This window comes from Terrapene carolina, unplaced genomic scaffold, assembly GCF_002925995.2.
Source record: "Terrapene carolina triunguis isolate 2854851 unplaced genomic scaffold, T_m_triunguis-2.0 Scaffold68, whole genome shotgun sequence".
NCBI lineage: Eukaryota > Metazoa > Chordata > Testudines > Emydidae > Terrapene > Terrapene triunguis.
The window spans coordinates 74052940-74075490 of NW_020664419.1; the positions used below are offsets into that span (position 1 = coordinate 74052940).

General features: G+C 42.1%; 1 protein-coding gene across 1 annotated transcript in view; it reads right to left on the reverse strand.

The window, feature by feature from the left end:
* Positions 1 to 20574: 20574 nt before the first annotated feature.
* The window catches only part of EPYC (epiphycan), a 29639-nt gene continuing 27662 nt past the window's right edge, over positions 20575 to 22551 (reverse strand). Inside the window, exon 7 of the mRNA XM_024220348.3 lies at positions 20575 to 21345. Coding sequence (XP_024076116.1) covers positions 21175 to 21345 — 171 coding nt within the window. The 3' untranslated portion in view covers positions 20575 to 21174. The remainder of the gene's footprint in view (positions 21346 to 22551) is intronic.

Consider the following 22551-nt stretch of genomic DNA (forward strand, 5'->3'; position numbering starts at 1 on the left):
AAATGAGGCAGGGATTCTTCTACTATTCACCCCCGCCTGACTCATTTCCAAAATAGATATCTCCTGTGTGCTCAATGAGGCAGGGGTCCAGTGGAAAACATAGTATGTGTACATGTAAGTAAAGATTGTATCATATTCCATATGCACTAGAGGGCCACATTAAGGTTGCACAGGCAACCTCAACTCTGGCATTTGAATGCTTGACTTTTAAACATTAATATTCTTTTAACATAATATTTTGTGTGTAATATAGTAAGTTGTGTGTATATATGTTATACATGTAACAGATGTATATACCTTGAAAGTCTAAGGGCTTGTCTACATGGTAGGGTAATGTGCTCTCCAGAGGTGTAATTTCTAAAGTGTTGTGAATTAATTGGTCCATGTATATCCTGCTCTTGCACACTGAAGTTCCCCTAGTGCACTTTAACATAGTTCTGTTCCAAGCAGCACTACATTAATATGCACCAGCAGGGTGTACACAGACCAATTAGTACACAACACATTAGTGTTCTTTAGAAATCATGCCTCTGTAGAGAGCACTACCCCCCATTGAGACAAGCGCTAAAATTCCTTTTCAGGTCCTACACCAGCACTTTCCCAAACGCATGGCAGAGGGACATGTACAAGGCACCCAAGCAACCTTAACCGTGTCCTGTAGTGACACCATGCAATAAATATAGAATTATGATTAATATATTTTAGTGGTTGTGGTCCCAGATTAGGTTCCACTGATTTTTAAAAACATCAGATTATTTTCAATTTTTTTATTGTGGCCTAACTACACCTCAGAGTTAAAGTTATTTGAGTGCCTTAACTGTATGTTTCTTTCCTTAATATGTTTGGACTTCTTTTAAGCATAACCTTAATTCTGAATTTCCTGTGTTTTAATTGCTTAATTTTGGGATAATTACAAAATCCCTGTAATGTTTATTATCCTTAAATTACTGATCCCTACCTTAACTCCATTTTACCATAGTTTTTTGTCTGAAAATTTCCTTAGTTTTAAGAATTTCATATAAGAACTCAAAAAAAATAGAGTAAATCCAAGGAAAATGCCATTATAGAGTATTTCTAAAAATTTGAAGACCTTACATTATTTGTAAAAAATTAATTTCTAAAGACATATTCACTGGTACACTAGAGCAATGCAAAGCAGTTAGAGTGTGTCAGCCACTAAATCTAGGTTTACAGCTGCTTTGCATTGCAAAAGGAATGCAAAACAGCCAAAGTTTGCTGGTGAATCTGACCAGTAATTTGCAATTGCCTTATTTCCTTTTAGGGATATCTTACCCAGACTGGGCTATGTGAAGATGGGGAAGAGAGATTGCCTCAATGCACAGTGGAGCCAAGGTAGCAGTACCTTGAGAAGCCTTTCAAGAACTGATGCCCAAATTTAAAATAGAGTCATGCAGTATTGAAACAACAGTGACAATTGGTCCAAGCAGTTTGCTACTGAGAATTTTTATTTGCAGTGTTGTTTTAGCCATCTTGGTCCCAGGAAGTTAGAGATACCAGGTGAGTGAGGTAATATCTTTTACTGGACCAATTTCTGTTGGTGAAAGAGAAGGCTTTTGAGCTAGACAGAGCTCTAGACCTGAAGAGCTATACAGCAAACAACAACGGAAGATATTGAATTTAATGGAAACTCCACAGCATGAAGAAAAAGGAAGCATAATTTAACAGTAACATCTACTTCCTGAGCAATGCAAGAAACAGACCATCATTCCCAGAAGACGCACCATCTGTAACCCTCTGACTGTTACATACAACTCCAAATATGCTGAACGTCTCTGCAGAAAGACTTCAGAAAAACTGAGGAACCATCCCCTGCACCTCATATACTCCATAAGGGACCACCTGAAACAAGAAATCATCACATAGTCCCACACAGTGGGCCCTGACCCGAAGAAGACTTCTGTGTAGCTTAAAAGCTTGTCTCTTTCACCAACAGAGATGGTCCAATAAAAGACCTCACCCACCTTCTCCCTGTCTAATGAGAATTCTTGACACACGTATCCAATCTCTCTTGTGCCAATGAATCAATACAACCAATAGAATTGATTCATGTAAATTAGAAGGGTGATGATTGGTTGGGTTACAGTCGTTCCATTAAGGGTTACCTGAGCCTGTCTGTAGCCTATACAATCATAACAATTAGATCAAACAATTGTTAATATTGAGCTTAATTACAACCCAATGTCATCAAATATGGCTTATCCAAAAGATTTCAGTTAATTTTAACTACAAGGAAAGTTTGAAGTGTCTGTGCTATTCCATTGTTAAGATAATTCAGAACAAAGAAAAGCCTTATTGAAGCTGTATTTCTTCAATGACACAGTTTTAAAGTAATTTACTAATTAATAGATTTCCTTGTAAATTCTCAGAAAATCATTTTGCTCCCAAAGAGTACTGTTATTTTGGAGACAATATACTTTTTCATACAAAATACAGAATGAATCCCTGCTTTAAGTGCAAAATGGAACTCAGCCTGAACTATGGAGTTGTGACCAGCACCTCCATAATTCGTAGGTATTTGCCAAATAGTTTGGACAGAAAGTTTAAGCCAATGGATTGTTTATAAAAGGTTTGCTTAGACTTTTCTTTCTTCATTATATGTGGTGGGTGTGATTAGCCTCCTAAGTCACAAGGTATGTTTTGTGCTCCATAATAGGAGTATTGACATTTTTAAAACCAGGGAATAACAAATTGAAAATAATGAACTATGAATAATGAATTTACAGACATTCATTCATGCTAACATTTACATTTTTTTTTGCAAATATGCACAAATACCGAATAGTGAGTCATGGTAATTCCCTACCACCAGTAAAATAATCCAGGGTATTCCCCTTTAGAACATACAGTCACAATCTGGATCCAAGACGATCCTTGAGGCCAAGAATATTCTAATTTGCAGATCTGGTTTGAGGGATTATAGAAAGGAGGTTCTTTCTTCCTCAAGTTTCCACCCTTGTCATTCAGAAACAGTCCTTCACTTGGAGCTTGGGATCCTGGCCCTGCTGGCCTTGTGTATGAACAATTAATTAGGGAATTTTTTAAAAAGGCTTTTACAAATTGTATTTAGACACAGCTAGCTGGGTGTAGAAGACTGAACATGGGGAGTCAGAATCTCGTCTGTCATTCTCCCACTGACTCACCATATGGCCTTGGTAAGTCACTGCATATGTCAATTTAGACAGCTATAAAGCGGAGATACAGGAAAGTTGTTAATTTACCAGAGTTCTTTGGATATATTGTGTCTTCAGAGTGACACTGTAGAAATTGTTCACCTTGCCTTGTGAGCCACAGAACTATTAATGGCATTACAATAGATAGGGAGTCTTTGCACCAACTACAGATTCAAACATTTCTAGAATCAAATTTATGCAAGAACATGCTTCTCCAGCTCAACAAAGCTTAATTAAGGAATTTTAAGATGAAGGTGAATCAGTGTGATTGTGTAGAGATGATGTATTCAGAGAACTGGTACATATCTTTCCTTCCCCCATGAAACTGCTTCAAGAGCTGGTTGAGAACTATTTGATTAAATGTTTTTTTCATCAGAAAATGCTGATTCATTGAAGTTTTCTTGGGTCCAGGATGGAATATCAGGTAAAATGAGTACAGAAGAGCTGAAGACTCACCCCACAATAACCAATAACCCAGTAGTTAGGGAACTCACCTGGTCTGAATCAGCCATAACATGGACTTGAGCTCAGGTCTTCCACATCCAAGGTGAGTGCCCCTAACCACCAGACTATTAGCTATGTGACATTGGGCAGGGTGGGGGTTGGAGGGGTGTCTCTCTTTGATTTTTCATGCAAACGTTTCAGACGGTCTAATTTTTGTCCCAACATGGAATGAAACCAAATGTCAAACTCAAAATCTTTTTGCAAAACAGCAGATTCCCCATGGTTAGAGACTAACGTACAATAGCAGGAGTCAGGATGGGTACTAATTGAAAAAAAGGACTGAATGAACCGCCCTCTAAATTAGGGATTCAATCTGGCTGCAAGATGGAGAGAATCATGTTTACTGAAAATTTGAATTGAACTCTAAGATTTATAACTTTCAAAGAGGGAAATATTTGAACAAGATGAGGTTAAGGCTGCAGTACTTCTGATAAAGCAACCTCTAAGTTCTGATAGTGAGACTCCAATGAGATAGGCATTTAATTCATTTAGGTAGATATGTTTGAACAGACAAAACTTAATAACCTTTCTCTCTGGGTTTGCAAGACAACCTTATCCTTGTGAAAGGTAGTGGGAGTTGGTACCAAAAGGCTGAATTTCATAAGCACTCCTAGTGGATGTGATGGCCACTAGGAGGGAAGCCTTCAAGGAAAGGTGGAGCTGATGTTTCTCTCCCTGCCCCCTTGTGACTCAAAAAAGAGCATTGATAATCCCAATAAGAACAAGATTCAAATACAGTTGACTTCTAGGTTTCCAAACTGATAGGTACAAATGGAATAAATCCTTAAGAAAATCATTCAATTAAGGATGTGGGGAAGAAAAAGAAAACATGCACAAGCTTATTAGAAGGCTCAGGGTGTCAGATAAACCCTAGCAGTAAACAGGAACATCATTAACTTCTGAGAAAATGAAATGGCTATTTTGTGAGAGTTTCGCCAGGTACTTCAATGGATCAGTATTCCACCCAATAAGTAGAATCAGACAAGAATATGGATTAGCTTCTCTATAATATTCTTACTTCTTAATGACATCTTCATTTGAACATATAAAACATAGATTCATAGATCCAAGGCTAGAAAGGACCATTATGATCATCTAGACTGACCTTCTCTATTGCAAAGGTGATAGGACTCGCTCAAAATATTTCCCAGAGCATATATTTAGGAAAACATCCAATCTTGATTTAAAAATTGTCAATGATGGAGACTCCACCATGATCCTTGTAAAATTGTTCCAATGGTTAATTACTCTTGCCATTAACAATTTACACCTTATTTCCAATTGGAATTTGTCTAGCTTCAACTTCAGCCATTGGAATGTGTTATACCTTTCTCTGCTAGATTGAAGAGCCCATTGTTAAATATTTGTTCCCGATGTAGATATTTATAGACTATAATCAAGTCACCCATTAACCTTCTCTTTGTTAAACTAAACAGATTGAGCTCCTTGAGTCTATCATTACAAGGCACATTTTTTAATCCTTTAATCATTCTCATGGCTCTTCTCTGAACCCTCTTCAATTTATCGACATCATTCTTGAACTGTGCACACCAGAACTGGATACAGTATTCCAGCCGTGGTCGTATCACTACCAAATACAGAGGTAAAATAACATCTCTGAGATTCCCTTGTTTATGCATCGCAGGGTCTCATTAGCTTTTTTGGCCACAGCATTACACTGGGAGCTCATGTTCAACTGATTATCCACCATGATCCCCAAATCTTTTTCTGAGTTACTACTTTCCAGGACATAGTCCCCCATCCTGTGGGTATGGCCTACATTCGTTGCTCCTAGATTATACATTTACATTTAGCCATATTAAGACACATATTGTTTGCTTGTGCCCCCTTTACCAAGCAATCCAGATCGCTCTGTATCAATGATCTGTTCTCTTAATTATTTACCACAGCCACAATTTATGTGTCATCTGCAAACTTTACCAGGGATGATTTTATGTTTTCTTCCAAGTCACTGATAAATATGTTTTAATAGCTTAGGTCCAAGAACTGATTCCCTGCGGGACCCCACTGGAAACACACCCACTGGATAATGATTCAACACCTCTTGTGTCAGAGCTCTTCCAAAAAGTGGAAAGGTTTCCCTGCTAACACCTCAGAAGCCAAGCTTCTAGGTGAAGAGACTAGAAATCTGGGTGAAAGTTTCCTTTCTGCTGAGAAAAAGAAATTCAGGATCAGAGAAAGGAAGAATGTGGGTTCCTAGGAGCATTACTAGCAAATGTCCCTTATTTCAATCCCATATTACTTTTGTTCCACACCACTTTGGTGTCCCCTCATTTATTATTGAAAATTATTGACATAAAAAATAATGATAATTAAAATGAAGTAACACAAGGTATTTACACAAAAGGAATAAATTTCACATCATATTAATATTCCTGTATGACTAATGGTTTTGCGCTCCCATTTTGGGTCTATGTCACTCATTGTGGCCAACGTTTAGGCTTTGGCAAATTGAAAAGTAAGTCTGGGAGAAGCCTTGGAGATCTCAGACTCAATGAGATGTAAGATTTTGTTTTCCCACTTGATATATCACAAACATATACTCAATGAAAATAATGCTCACAAGTTCCCTAGTGTACATTAGAAATCCTGACAGATCCGTAATGACAAGCAGTATCATTAACACCACCACCCAACAATGGTGGATTAATGATTTTGCCGCCCCTAGGCCCTGAAATAATTGCTGCCCCACCTGCCACTGGCCCCGCCCCGACTCCACCCCTTTCCCGCCCCCATTCCAACCCCTTCCCCAAAGTCCCGCCCCAACTCTGCCCCCTCCCTGCCCCTATTGGGTCCCTTCCCCAAATCCCCGCCCCGGTCCTGCCTCTTCCCCCAGCGCGCCATGTTACCCCTCCTCCCCTGTCCCGTGAAACAGCTGTTTCGCGGCGCAAGCGCTGGGAGGGAGGAGAGAGAAACAGGACGCGGTGGCACGCTCGTGGAGGAGGCAAGCTGGAGCAGAGGAGCTTCTCCGTGGGTGCTCAAATTTGCTGCCCCTGCAAATTTGCTGCCCTAGGCCTAGGCCTTGTTGGCCTAGGCGATAATACGCTGCTGCCACCCAATATTACTCATTTTATAAAACTGAATTTATTCTAAATGTTAATAATATGCTGTCAAAATACTTGTGGTTTTAGATTAAATACAAGTGAAACTATTTTTTTAAAATTAGAAGTGAAGCAATGTCAAGTTCAGATTGACATTGATGGCAGAACACTTCACTTACCTCATAGACATTTCAATTTTATGATATAGTATGTATCCATATTCAGACAATGTATATATGAAATTATTCATCTCTTAAGAAATGTGATCTTTATAATTAAATAGAACACGTGACTCTTCAGTTGAAATACGACATTTAAAAAAAAAATCACATCTCACCTAAAGATTAATTAGATGCTACTTGTCTAGAACACTAGTCTAGATGCAAAATGTAGTTTGCTAAAAGGGAATAGTTTGAACCAATGCCATAGTGTCATGATGCTGCCACAGCATCTGACCTGTTAGAAGTTAGTGGCCAAATGCCATGTTAGAGTAAAATATTTTTATATCCTTGGTCACATTTTTAAACAATTTTAATAACAATTTAGATTTTCTCTTGGTTATATTTCATAATGGGCTTTCTATCCCCCAATTCTAATATCCATGGGTTGACACTATATATAAGATCTGCATCACACATTTGTTAAATGTTGTTTCACTGTTAAAATAGTTTTAGGGATTTCTGCCCTCTTTTAACCTTGGTCACTTCCTTCCCTCTATTACAGTAGATAACTTCAAAGTGAAGGTTTTCTCTCTGCTCTCTGGAGATAAAATGACATACAATGCTGTTCTCCTCTAAAATCCATCGTCTCTTATCACAAGAGGCAAAACTGTGAAAGATGCAATGAACTTTGATTTCGCGGTCTTAAAATTCTTCTCAGAAACAATACTTAATCCATGTTCCTTTGGATTATGTTTGAGCAATACAGCAGAGTGCTTTTCCCCCAACTATATCTCCAGGAGAAAACAGAATAAATTAAATCAATGTAATTCAGACTCTTGGGTTTAACAACAGCTTCACTGTAAGATTAAAAGAATTTCAGGAAGATTAAAGTGTTCACTTAAAAACAAACAAATAAATAAGGAAACAACAAAAAATCTCTCAGAAGGAAAAAATGTAAACATTGTAAATGGCTTCATATTTAGTGTTTTATATCAGACATTAGTTCCTGCATGGCAAACTTTGAACAATACCATACTGATGTTCCATCTTTGTTACTCTGCACAAAAAGATGACACAAAATTTGAAGATAAATTGTGAATAGTGTCCTGGGGGAAATATTCCATGATTAATTTAAGCTAATTAAAAAGTATAGCCATATTAAAAGGAATTTGAATCAACTGCACTGCATTACATTCTCCGCAATTAGTCCCACAGCGGAACAAACAAAATTAATAGGCAGTTCCATCCAAACTGGTCATTAAAATATCAATGGCCTGAGAACTTAGTCATAAACAAGCAAAAATTGACTCTTCAGATCTTGACTCATTATGCATATTCATATTGTTGTAGTCATGCTTCTATGAATTCCACAGTTCCATGGTTGTACTATTGACCACTTTTGTAGAATTGTGCTCCAGTTGTTTACTATGATGCTAGGCCCCCATTTAAAAATAATAATGAGCCGAAGAAGCAAGTTTCTGCTATCACCCCCTATGATTAGGAAGACAACTTTATGCGGCCAGTGGGAGCTGCAGAGTTGGTGCTCGGAGCACGGGCAGTGTGCAGAGACCCCTGCTTCCAGGGATCCTGTCTTAGCCCACTGGGCCGCCGGACTTTAAGTGGCCTAAAATCTCCCAGTTTGGTTTCAGTAGCCTCCGGGAGATAAAGCCCGATTCCGGGAGACTCCCGGCAAAACCGGGAGGGTTGGCAAACCTGGGTGCTACCTTCAGAGCTGGGCAGCTGGAGAGCGGAGGCTGCTGGCCGGGAGCCCAGCTCTGAAGTCAGACCCACCGCCAGCAGCAGCGCACAACTAAGGATAGCACGGTATGGTATTGCCACCCTTACTTCTGCGTTGCTGCCTGCAGAGCTGGGCCCTCAGTCAGGAGTCGCCGCTTTCTGGCTGCCCAGCTCTGAAGGCAGCAGCACAGAAATAAGGGTGGCATGGTATGGTAATGCCACCCTTACTTCTGCGCTGCTGCTGGCGAGGCATCAGAGCTGGGCGCCCAGCCACCAGCCACCGCTCTCCGGCCACCAGCCACTGCTCTCCAGCTGCCCAGTTATGAAGGCAGTGCAGAAGTAAGGGTTGCAACACCACGCCCCCCCTAAAATAACCTTGCGACCCCCCTGCAACTCCTTTTTGGGTCAGGATCCCCAATTTGAGAAAGACTGGTTTCCCCTGTGAAATCTGTATAGTATCGGGTAAAAGCTCACAAAAGTCCAGATTTCATGGTACATGATGCATTTTTCATGGCCGAGAATTTGGTAGGGCCCTATCTATAGAGAAAGGGCAAGGGGAATATGGGCTATCAAGGAGAAGGGGAACAATTGCAGCCCCACCTACTTCAAACTCAACAACACAAATGACAGTTCATTACCTCCCAATCCCAACCCACAACTCAGTTATACAAAAGGAAGCTCCTGGACCAGGCTGAAGTTCAATGAAGATAAGACAGAAGTGATGCTGCCTGTGGGGTGGGCACAAGGAACTGGGAGATATGGCTAGGGTTATATGTGCCCTTTCAACTTTTGGTATATGGTTGTCACTTGTTACTCAAATTCTTAATCGGGGGTCTTGTTGGATCCCCAGCTGGGGTTAGTTGATCATATAGCAGCAGTGGCCAGGAAGGCTTTTTTTTTATGGCTGTCTGTCTCGGAGTTAGCGATGATTTCTCTCTGATGGGGACTGTGCATTCACAATCCATGTCTCTGTCACTGAGAGATTAGACTACTGATACGTACTCTGTGGTACCTGGGGCTACACTTTCATCATCTAACAGATTGAAGCTAGGACACATTGTAAAGCCTCTCTCTTTTCACAGGCTTTCTGTGAGGGGAGGGTGAGCTGAGGGTCAGGATACATCCATTGACAGCAGTGTTTTGTGGCTGAAGTGTGATTTTTTTTTCTTGTCTTGCTGGTTTTAGGGAAGCTGATGCATTTATTTTTATCATATTATTGGGTTTTTTAGTATATAAACCCCAAAGTTACCCAAGGCTCTGGATGAGTACATTTTAATGTTTGCATAAATCTAAATAAATTAATGAATTAAGTAGGATTCTCCCAGCTAATGTCCTAACTAGGGCTCTGATTCAGGAAAGTACCTAAGCACATAAGCAGGTCCATCCCTATTCAGGAAAATGCATAAGCTTATGCTTAACTTTAATTATGTGCATGAATCCTATTGACTTCACACGTGCTTAAGTGTTTTTCTGAATAGGGATGCTTTCCTGAATGGGATATATGTGCAAAAGAGGGACTTAAATAGACCTTTGAGGAACCTATCAGGGCTAAAGGACACATCTACGCAAAACTAGCCCATGCACTTCTGTAGCTTTCATCATCCTGGTCCTGTCTCAGTGCATGTGAATCACTAGGCAGTAGGCAGCATGGTTAGGAGTGCAGATATATATTTATTCAGGGACCTGAATGTCAAGAGCAGGACTGCTCTTAATAGCTGATGATTCCACGAGTCAGACACTTTCCTTGCACTGCCCATGACTCTATTTTATGTCTCACAGTAGATACCAAGATGGGACCCCAGGTCCTGACAGAAGGGCCCAAATTGGCTTTGCTGTCTTCTCTCCTCCTCCCCATCAGAGATGCACCTCTCTGGGCTCATGGCAGAGAGGGTGACCATGTGAGAGAAGTTCTCTGCCACCAGATTGCAGATGTTATTTCCTCTGGGGTGCTGCATCGCTGGCTTCTCCCCAACTATAGTGGACACTGTTGCGGCTCCCTTGTTTGCTGCTGCTTCCTTCTCCTGCCGCCGCATGTCCTGATACACCTGATGCATGATGAACTGGGTCGTGTTCCTTGGTGCACGCATCCCTGGTGCACGCCAACCACACAGGTTCATGGGTCGTAGCAGTGCAGCTACAGCTGCACGCATACTTGCTGGTACACGGAACTTGGGGACCCCGCGGCGCCGTGTTGTGCTCCAATGCTTTGGTTGCTGCTTCTTCCAGGATCCCCTGCTGTTGCCTCTCCCCATCCACCAACACCGCCTCCTTCTAGGGAGTCTGTAGTGGTACCACCTAGGAGAGGGATGGACAGCCCATGGCTGCCTCTGCCCAGTGCCATAGTGGCAGTGAGAAAACTCTCCCAGGCTTCTTCTCCCCCACACCAGGGCCCTGCCTGCTGTTGCAGGCCACTGATCTTGTTGACCCTGCATGGAAAGCTGCTGCCACCAATGCCGGCTCCTCCACCTGCTAGTCAGGGATATGTAAGGATCCTGTTCCACCAGATACTTCTTCTTTTGCACCACCAGCTGCTTCCTTGGCTCCACCTCCTCCTGCGTCTGCCAGTTCCCTCTGTACTGTTGATTCCTTCTGCTACTGCCAGCTCCTCCTGGCCTTAACCAGCTGGTCTCCTGCAGCTGCTGTCCTTGTCTGCTGCTGTTCCTTCCAGCTCCTCCTGCCTTGGGGCCATGCCCAACTCCTATAGCGGCTCGTAACATGATGAGCCCCCGGTGCGAGATGCCGCTTGGTCCCTTGTCCCTGCACAGACTCAACAGGCCGCGGGTGTAGTGCCACCGGGGGTGGCGGCCTCCTTTTGCCTCAGGAGTCCTGTCCACACTGAACATAGCATCCCAGTCACCGGGGGCAACAGGCAGCCAATCACAAAGCAATGGGCGGGGCTGTGACTGAACATTCTACAGGCACTTTTGCCCGGAGGGGGCCTGAGATTGTTTCTCTTGCCTAGGAGGCTTAAGGAGATCCAAATCTCTTGCCTGATGCCTGAGGCTGTGGGGCAACTGCACCATGTTCAAACCCCACATACCTGCCATGCTTTGTGCATGGGTTTTAACTAGAGATGGTCTTGAGACAAGATGCCTGATCCAAACTCCCCAAACTCTGGGATAGGTCAGACCTAGTGTTGCAGTTACCCCTGAAGTCAGTGGATGCTGGTCCCTGTCGTGTGACAAGGATATTAACCTTTGTGACTTTGATCCAGGTCAGGAGGCTGGGGCTGAGAAATAAAATTGTGTGTCACCCCTTTATTACCTCCAGGCCCCAGCCCCACCTCAAGCTTTAATACCAGTCAACATTTTGCTACATATACCGAGATTTCCATCTGAGGTTCTCAAAACACCTTATAAGGGTGAGTGATCGTTATTATCTCCATTGTATAGATAGGATGTCTGAGACACTGAGAGCTTAAGTGTCTTCTCCATGGTCACTAGGAGCAAATGGTTGGGACAGGAATTCAACCCAGCTCTCCTGCTTCCATGTCCCATGCCCAATCACTGGAGCATGTTGCTTTATGTACTCTACCTTTAGGGATTTCCAAAAATAAAACCTGGCCATGGGCTAAAATGCAGCCCATAAAGCTCTGTAATGGGGTCCTGCAGTCTGCCTCCTTTTGATTGCAGAGGAGTAGCCGTGGGAGACTACAGGTTACAGCATATCCCTGCCTTCTAGCTATCTAATATATCTGCATGCCCCCCATCTGTATGCCTCTTCCTGTGGGTTGCTAGTTTCATGGTACCCGTGTAATTGTAGTTGTCATATGTGGTTATTATCACAAAGGGAGCTGCAATCCCTGAGATAACTAAGGCAATACCCATTGAGGGCTTTTGAATATTATGCCTCAGTATTATCTCAATCTGGGAAAGTTGTCATCACTAAATAGTTCCGGCAGGCTTTTTCTTTATTTAAATACAAAATCAGAAAAAAAACCCAGTTAAGAATGGAGTGTGTTTAAAATGCTGTTTTTGAAACAGAGTGTAGCAAAAGGAATTAGTTAGTTTTTTTTTCTTTTGGTTTAATAAACAAAATTTCATTCTGTGTTGCCTTGCTTTACTCTCAAACCAATTCCACGTATTCCATTAGTACTCAGTAAGGAGGCCACGGTGAAAATTCTAGCAGACTGATATACTGGGACTACAAAGGGAAAGATGCTCACAGTGATGAGCACAGCAAACTTGAATGAAGGACAAGTACATTTATCTTTAATATAAGGCTTTGATTTAATACAAAGTTGTATAATGTATCAACACACGATGGCAGTAGTAGTCTGTGTAAAATGATTAACTGAAGATGTCTGGGTATTAGAGAGACAGTGTCGGTGAGATAATATCTTTTATTGGACCAACTTCTGTTGGGGATAGACACAAGCTTTCCCAGAGCTCTTCTTCAGGTTACCTCACCCACCTTGTCTCTTTAATATCCTGGGACCAACACGGCTACAACAACACTTCATACAATGTATGGGTATGTGAAACCAAACCTCATTTGCTTTTAGTTATTATGGAGACAACCACAACAAAAGCTAACATAGCCCAACAATTACTGGGATGAACTGCAAATAGGGTAGGAGAGATGTTAAATTTTGTTTAATGCAGTTGAGCGAGGTTCAACTACAAATATGGTCTCTGAACTAGACTCTGTTGTATAATGAACTAGTCTGGAGATGCTCTGACATATCATTCCAGTATCTGTGGCATGTCACATTAATTATAGCAGATCTCCCTATTCATTCTTTATATAAGGGTCTGATCCAAAGCCTATTGAAGTTAATGGATGTCTTTCCATTGCCTTCCGTGAGCTTTGGATCAGGCACTAAGAAAGTTGCCAGATAGACAGGTCTTCTTTATTCACAGAACAGACTCCATTTCCCAAACTATATTGCTAACATACCTTAACCCCATTTCACAAGGGTCAACTATATGGATGAGAGGGTAATTCAGTAGTCATAAATCTCTATTAAGATGATGATTTTGTTTTATTTTATTTAGTCTTTGCTATTTACTTGTTAAGTGCTAGCATCTTGGGCCTCTACAAAGTGTGCTAACAATGATGACATCTTTGCTGATGGGCTGTTCACTAGGAAGAAGACTTCTACCATCAACCCATTCCATTTAAGTAATCCTACAGTGTAAGGTGGTAAAGATTTTTATGTCACTACTGAGCGGAGTAATTTTGAATGTGTGACAATGATAAAAGACTCTGTTTCCCTTTAGCAGTTGTCCTACAAGAATGTAGTCCCTTGTCCTTTCATTCTTAATAGATTTTCCATACAACTGCCACAATATTGAGTATTTGGCAAACAGAAGTTCCAGCAAAGCTTTCATTCACTGTTCAGGTATTTTGGTTTGGCATAGAAAGGATATGTATGTTTTTCAGTGTGATATACAGAGAGATTTGATATGCCAGTCTGCTCCTGGTGTACTGAAAGCTGTACACTTTCCTCTCCAGCCACTATGTTGAAAATTTACCCCCTTTGTGTGAACACCACACTATCAAGTTTACCAGAGCAGTTAGTTAAGGTTCACCAGACATCTGATCATTGGGATCTTATGTTTCTGTCTGATCCAGCTGTTCTTGCTATACTTTTCTCCCGTAGATTAAAGAACCCTTTAGTGCCCGGTACCTTCTCCTCATGGCCAAGTCATGACCCAGATTAAAGAATTTTGGGTCCTTGTGCACTATGAGAAGGGGGGAGAGCTCTTCAAAGGAACCCCACTTGATACTTAACCCACCTCATACAGACCCCAAAATGACTCTCTCCCCACCCCTCCATAAATCCCTGAATGCCCCTCTCACCCCACATTTATCCCAACAACCCTTCACCAGTCCCCACTTATCCTCACAGCCTCTACACACATCCCAGCAGCCTGGACACCTCCCACTCATCACATTCCCCAGCATTGCCCCTAACATCCCCTGCTTGCCCCCAACCGCTCACTCTGCAGCTCTCCAACACTCACCACTCACCTCATAGTCTACCAACAATTGCCTCCCACCTCCTCACCACTGCCCCAGGACCTTCCTGGCCACTTACCAGTGCCCCTGCAGTTCAGTGCTCTGCTCCTGTCCTGAGCTAGGGTGGCTTCTCCTGATCCCAGGTGCTCAGCTCTATCCGTTCCCCTCACCCGCTTTACACTCACAAGGGCTCACACTGCTCAGGTTTGGCCTGGCTACTACTCCCTCATGATGGAGTGGCGGCGTGGCCAAATTTGAGTGAGTGGCATTGTGATCTGGTGCATGGAGTCTCCACACTGCTCAGGGTTTTTTTTCCCTTTCGTTGGGGGCCCCCTGAGATGGGAGCCCTGTGCAAATGCACCAAGTGCACATTGGTTAATCTGGGCTCTAGATCTTATTTTTAATAAACTGAATAGATTGAGCTTTTTAAGTCTCTCACGGTATGGCATTTTTCCAGCACTAGACTCATTTTGTTATATCATGGACCTGAGACTAAAAAAGTGACTAAATAGCCATTTATTTGCCTCTGGGTGTATTTCTTTGCTGCAGCACTAGCAAAGAAAGCAGAATATGTTGAAGCTGCTGGAGCCCTACATAACAGATCCAGCATTTCAAACGGTGAACACTGGATTCACTTTAAAAAGATTCCCATGATTAATCATAAATATTAGTAATGGTTGGGAGTCTGTGGCTGATTTTTATGTCATTGTTGTATAAAAAACAAAGCAGGAAAACATGAATCAGAAAAGACAGGTGGTTTGTATGCAGTGAGAGAAAGGGAGATTCCTATTTTTCATATATTCAGGCCTCGGTAAATGGGTATGAATAACTCACACCCCTTTCTTCCAACACTCTTCCTTTGCTTTCTCTGTCCCACTGTTTCCCCTGGACTGTCTCTCTAACTAGAACAGCCAAACAAATGGTTTCCTTCAGAACCACTGTTATCAGGAGGGACTGCATATTTTTCAAAAATTTTAAACACAGTGTTATGAAACATATTGCACTTTACCAGTGTAATTTGACCTCTGCCATTAGTGTTTAGTAGTGGAAAATCCTAATTGCCTGTGTGAAGCAGATAAAAATAATGTTAAATGATCATTTTTCCTAACATTACTTTCTATTTGACTGCCAAAAATTTGCATATAGCTTATGTCACAGTTCAGGGCAATTGCACCTGTATTCCCCCTCTATGATCCACTAAAGGCAACCACTTTCAGGGTTCAGGCTCCGCAGTTGTCACTTCTCTTTGGTGCTGGTGTCCCACTACCTCCTGACCAGTTTTTTTTTTCCAGGTTGCTTGTCTACACTGTGAATTCCCTAGCAAGTCAGACTGCCTAAATGGGCCTGATTTATGCTCTAAGCAACATAATTGCCCATAGATGTAAATCACCACACAATCTTTCTAAGCAAGCACATTTATTCTTAAAGGGAAAGCATTAACAGAGGGAACATACTAAAACAAAAATAATATGCTAAGTTTACAAGAGATCACCCCAACTCCAACAAGAGCTCTAGCAGGTGTTCAGTCCTTCAAACCCCACCGAGGTTTTTTTCTGTGGTTACAAGTTCATAACCACCTTGGCTCATAACAAGCATCCCCATGAATGGTGCAGAAAATAGGGCAGAAAAGGTGGGGGAGTTGCATTGTATGTAAGAGAGCAGTATGACTGCTTAGAGCTCCAGTACAAAACTGCAGAAAAACCTGAGAGTCTCTGGATTAAGTTTAGAAGTGTGAGCAACAAGGGTGATATCACAGTGGGAGTCTGCTAGAGACCACCAGACCAGGGGGATGAGGTGGACGGGGCTTTCTTCAGGCAACTAACAGAAGTTACTAAATCACAGGCCCTGGTTCTCATGGGGGAGTTCAATCACCCTGATATCTGCTGGGAGAGCAAGACAGCAGTGCACAGATAATCCAGGAAGTTTCTGGAAAGTGTAGAAGACAATTTCCTAGTGCAAGTGCTGGAGGAACTAACGAGGGGCAGAGCTCTTCTTGACCTGCTGCTCACAACCAGAAGAATTACTAGGGGAAGCAAAAGTGGATGGGAACCTGGGAGGCAGTGACCATAAGATGGTTGAGTTAAGGATCCTGACACAAGGAAGAAAGGAGAGCAGCAGAATACGGACCCTGGACTTCAGAAAAGCAGACTTTGACTCCCTCAAGGAACTGATGGGGAGGATCCCGTGGGAGAATAACATGAGGGGGAAAGGAGTCCAGGACAGCTGGCTGTATTTTAAAGAATCCTTATTGAGGTTGCAGGAACAAACCATCCCGATGTGTAGAAAGAATAGTAAATATGGCAGGCGACCAGCTTGGCTTAACAGTGAAATCCTTGCTGATCTTAAACACAAAAAAGAAGGTTACAAGAAGTGGAAGATTGGACAAATGACCAGAGAGGAGTATAAAAATATTGCTCAGGCATGCAGGAGTGAAATCAGGAAGGCCAAATCACACTTGGAGTTGCAGCAGCCAGGGATGTTAAGAGTAACAAGAAGGGTTTCTTCAGGTATCTTAGCAACAAGAAGGTCAAGGAAAGTGCGGGCCCCTTACTGAATGGGGGAGGCAATCTAGTGACAGAGGATGTGGAAAAAGCTAATGTACTCACTGCTTTTTTTTGCCTCTGTTTTCACAAACAAAGTCAGCTCCCAGACTACTGCACTAGGCAGCACAGTATGGGGAGGAGGTGACCAGCCCTCTGTAGAGAAAGAAGTGGTTCAGGACTATTTAGAAAAGCTGGACGAGCACAAGTCCATGGGGCCGGATACACTGCATCCGAGGGTGCTAAAGGAGTTGGCGGATGTGATTGCAGAGCCATTGGCCATTATCTTTGAAAACTCATGGTGATCGGGGGAGGTCCCGGATGACTGGAAAAAGGCTAATGTAGTGCCCATCTTTAAAAAAGGGAAGGAGGAGGATCCGGGGAACTACAGGCCACTCAGCCTCACCTCAGTCCCTGGAAAAATCATTGAGCAGGTCCTCAAGGAATAAATTCTGAAGCACTTAGAGGAGAGGAAAGTGATCAGGAACAATCAGCATGGATTCACCAAGGGCAAGTTATGCCTGACTAACCTAATTGCCTTCTATGATGAGATAACTGGCTCTGTGGATGAGGGAAAAGCAGTGGATGTGTTATTCCTTGACTTTAGCAAAGCTTTTGATACGGTCTCCCACAGTATTCTTGCCAGCAAGTTAAAAAAATATGGGCTGGATGAATGGACTATAAGGTGGATAGAAAGCTGACTAGATCATCGTGCTCAATGGGTAGTGATCAATGGCACCATGTCTAGCTGGCAGCCGGTATCAAGCGGAGTGCCCCAAGGGTCAGTCCTAGGGCCAGTTTTGTTCAATATCTTCATTAATGATCTGGAGGATGGCGTGGATTGCACCCTCAGCAAGTTTGCAGATGACACTAAACTGGGAGGAGTGGTAGATATGCTGGAGGGTAGGGATAGGATACAGAGGGACCTAGACAAATTAGAGGATTGGGCCAAAAGAAATCTGATGAGGTTCAACGAGGACAAGTGCAGAGTCCTGCACTTAGGACGGAAGAATCCCATGCATTGCTGCAAACTAGGGACCGAATGGCTAGGCAGTAGTTCTGCAGAAAAGGACCTAGGGGTTACAGAGGACGAGAAGCTGGATATGAGTCAACAGTGTGCCCTTGTTGTCAAGAAGACTAACAGCATTTTGGGCGGTATAAGTAGGAGCATTGCCAGCAGATTGAGGGACGTGATCATTCCCCTCTATTCAGCATTGGTGAGGCCTCATCTGGAGTACTGTGTCCAGTTTTGGACCTGACACGACAAGAAGGATGTGAAAAATTGGAACGAGTCCAGTGGAGGGCAACAAAAATGATTAGGGGGCTGGAGCACATGATTTATGAGGAGAGGCTGAGGGAACTGGGATTATTTAGTCTTCAGAAGAGAAGAATGAGGGGGGATTTGATAGCTGCTTTCAACTACCTGAAAGGGGATTCCAAAGATGATGGATCTAGACTGTTCTCAGTGGTAGCAGATGACAGAACAAGGAGTAGTAGTCTCAAATTGCAGTGGGGGAGGTTTAGGTTGGATATTAGGAAAAACTTTTTCACTAGGAGGGTGGTGAAGCACTGGAATGGGTTACCTTGGGAAGTGGTAGAATCTCCTTCATTAGAGGTTTTTAAGGTCAGGCTTGACAAAGCCCTGGCTGGGATGATTTAGTTGGAGATTGGTCCTGCTTTGAGCAGGGGGTTGGACTAGATGACCTACTGAGGTCCCTTCCAACCCTGATATTCTATTATTCTATTCTATGATTCTATGAATAGGTCAAGTCCTTCCAATCCTTTCCATGAAGGATTGGGGTCTCCTTTGGGCATAAGATCCTGTCTGTTTGCTAGATCATAAAGCAGGCCTTGAGTCAACTTAAATTCAGGCTATTTATCCAAAAGTCCTTTTGTTGTCTGCTTTTTTCTAAAAAATCCAGTCTGAACCAGCATATGCAAGCTTCTCTAGGCAGTGGTACTTCCCCGGAAGTGTTTGCCTAATCACATCCCCCCGCTGTTCTTAGTTCTTGGAGAGCTATGATCTCCCTCCTGCATGAAATTAGGTAAAATCCCTATCCTGCAATGGTACTTAAATTTAAAACAGTGAGATCTCCCAAAGATATTAGAGGAAATTGTCCTATCTCTCACAGATTGAATAATGAATGACAAGATGGGTAAAATGAGCCCCGGGGGCTAGACAAAATGGCTGCAGAACAAACCAATGTGGAGTACCTATCTTGTAAAATGCAATGCATGTCTGTTTGTGACCCTTGGACTACCAAACACAAAGGAGCTGAGTAAGATTTTTTGATCTAAAGTAGGGGGAGATTTTGAAACTGTTGATCCACCAGTTGTTGTCTGAGATAGCAGTGCCCTGTGAGGACAAAAAGAAGCCTCACAAGTGGAAAGGCTGATGCTATAGCACATTTAGGGGGGGGGCGGGGGAAAGCATGTTTAGGGGGTTGGAGAATGGAAAAATAAACTATTTTCCTGCATTCCCTGATATACCAGGATTTGGGAAACTCTGAAAAATTGAAGTCTGAGCAGAAGTATGAAATGAGAACAGAGGCTGCAATCCTGAAGAACTTATATCCTTCCTATCTAGCTTTCAGAAAAATACTGTCAAGCTTAGTGGGGGAGTAGTGGATGTAGCCTGCTATGACTGTCCAGCATTCATTTTGGCCCTTCTGAATTCATGCCGTGCACAAACAAACCTGCTGTCCATGTCCCCAGCATGCCTAGTTCCATGTTGTGGTTCAGAGAGCATGGGGAAGGAAGATGCAGTGTTCCATTGCCTGGCTCAGCAGAAGTGTAGGGGAAGTGTTTCTGCTGCATTTGACGCGTACATGATGCTCATGCTCATTTAAGCTCAGGCGAATGTTCATACCAAATGAATTTTAGTTTTTGTAGGTGGGAAGATATTTTTTGTTATTGGCTAGCACAATTTTTTTTTCAGAAATATTTCAAAAGATTTTCAGGGGGTCACTTTTCTCTCTTTATCCTTATGAGTGACCAACTTCTTGAATCCATCAGGTTGTTTCTGACCATCATGTTCCAAAGTGGAAGGTATTAAACATTCAATAGAAAACAGATTTCTTCAGAATTGCCGGGGTGAGAGAATTTCCAGATCCTAATTGCTGAGACTCCAGGAGGAATGAAGAAGAACTCAAAGAAATGGATATATATACTTGGAGATTTAGATCACATGCCAAAACTGAACTTATTCAGCTGGAATGTTCTGTATGACTATCAAGGTACTCCAGGTAAAGTTCTTCAGCTTCTTTAACAGATACAGGTTAATGTTCAATATTTTCCAAACAGGCCATTTAACATGAGGATTTTATTATTGCTCTAAAAGAACTGGATCTAGAAAACAAGGCTTTGTGTCTCATCAAGATTATAATGCCCAATTATTACTACAAAGGCACTGAGAAGCATTTTATGTACATTTATTTACTTGTATATGTTTACTCTTCACATTTTGGTATTGATGCAAGGGAAGGTTCAATATTTTCCAAATATTTTGGAATATTATTAGTATTTCTCCAAAACAATTTGGTGCTTTAGAAAACAAGTAGAAAGCAAAAATTTGTATTTCACTGAGAGTATGAAGCCAATTAGAATGAAAATGTCATGGATATAGATCTTATGTACACGCATTTTGTGTTATTCATTTATTGTGTTATAATTAATTTAAATCTATATAAAATTATTAAATTTTAGCATGTGTACATTACATCTGTTTGCATCCAAGTTATACATGTTTCCATTGTTCTGATCCCCCTTTTCTATATACTCAATGCAGTTGTTGTATTGAATGCATTGGTATCTATAGCATTGCAGTCTATATTTCAGTACATCTTTTAGCATTTCACATTATTGTTTGTCTTTTTCATTAATTTAATTACTGATTAAAAAGCTGTCAAATGAATGAGCTTTGAAAATAATAAGCATTGGGCTTTCTGTAGCAATGACTTGTTCATTTGTCATATACACTACCATGTCAAATGACAGTGCTGGCCACTGTCGAAGCTTAGATGAGGCTACCAATTGGCAAACGGGGTAGGCACATGTAAGCAGAAGGAGTCTTGCTCAAGTTGATGGGATTGCCATCCAGTCTGATGTCTTCTAGAGCTCTACGGGCATAAGTAACATCTTTCATTTTGCAGAAAGTGTCTTCATGCATCTCCTGAATGTTGTTGTTCTAAAAAGAAAAGCAAATATATCCATAAAGACACAAGTATATGTTTGACAATAATTGTCTTTGAAAACCAATATATTGACACATTTTCTATGTTGTAAAAAGAAAGTAACATAAGCACAGAGGATCAGGTTGTCTCCCAGATGGAGCGCCTTTGCACTGCTCACAGTGCAAAAGAGATTCTGGCTGCAGATAGCCAACTGACAATTCTCCGGGCTAGGGGGAGCTCTCAACTGGTATAAAACTGCAACCTGAAACAACCCCTCACACTCTCCGGAAAAGGCCAAGAAGACAGGGTGGAGCAAGGTGGGCAGGTGAGAGACCAGAGCAATTCCAGCTGGAAAATCATGCCTAGCAGAGGTCAACCCAAAGAATCATGGAACTATAACCAGCCCCTTGACATCCTCAGATCTCTCAACTTGCCAAGGCACAGATCTGGAATGCAATGCATGTCAAAGGCCCTAAATAAAGGGCGTACACACCCACAATTCATGCAGGAAGCTTAAAATGCTGTGGGATTCATTCATTTAGTGTAACTAACTCTTCCTGTAACCCCAGCTTTGTGATTCTTTTTCTGAGGTAAACAATTTTCACCAATAAAAATGATAGGACACCAAATTTGTGTGGGACATAGGTTATTTTAGAACTAAAATGACATGTCTCAAAATGAGGAGCATCTAACCACTATGGAGAGCCCCTCCCACACTTTTGTGCCAGCCAGATATTGGTGCAGGAGAGAATCCAGCTCGTTGCCTGTCTGTCATATTGTTCAGGACTAACTGTTGCCCCAGTTTAGCAATGTGAAACCAATAGAATGGATTAACATTGTTAGAATACATTTATTCTATACAGGTCTTTACTTTTTAAAAAGTAGGAATCAAAGTATGAATGTGCAATGGCGTATTTACCCCACACCAGCCCAGAAGGGATTTATGATGCTGAGGAGAGGCCAATTAATCTGATAACCTGCACCTGGGGATGAGCCAGGCCTTGAAGGGCTGATTGAAGATGGAGCCCAGCTGGGGAGGAACAGGAAGGGCTGGTGCCACCTAGTGGTGAGTAAAGCACCCCATGACAAATGATAAAATGATTTTGCTAGTCTTATGTTCTGAATTGTGTACCAGCTACTTCATTGGTGTAAATAAAAATGGCTCCATTGCCTACACTAAATTATATCAGTGGAGAATCTGGCTCTTTATGTTTGAAAAT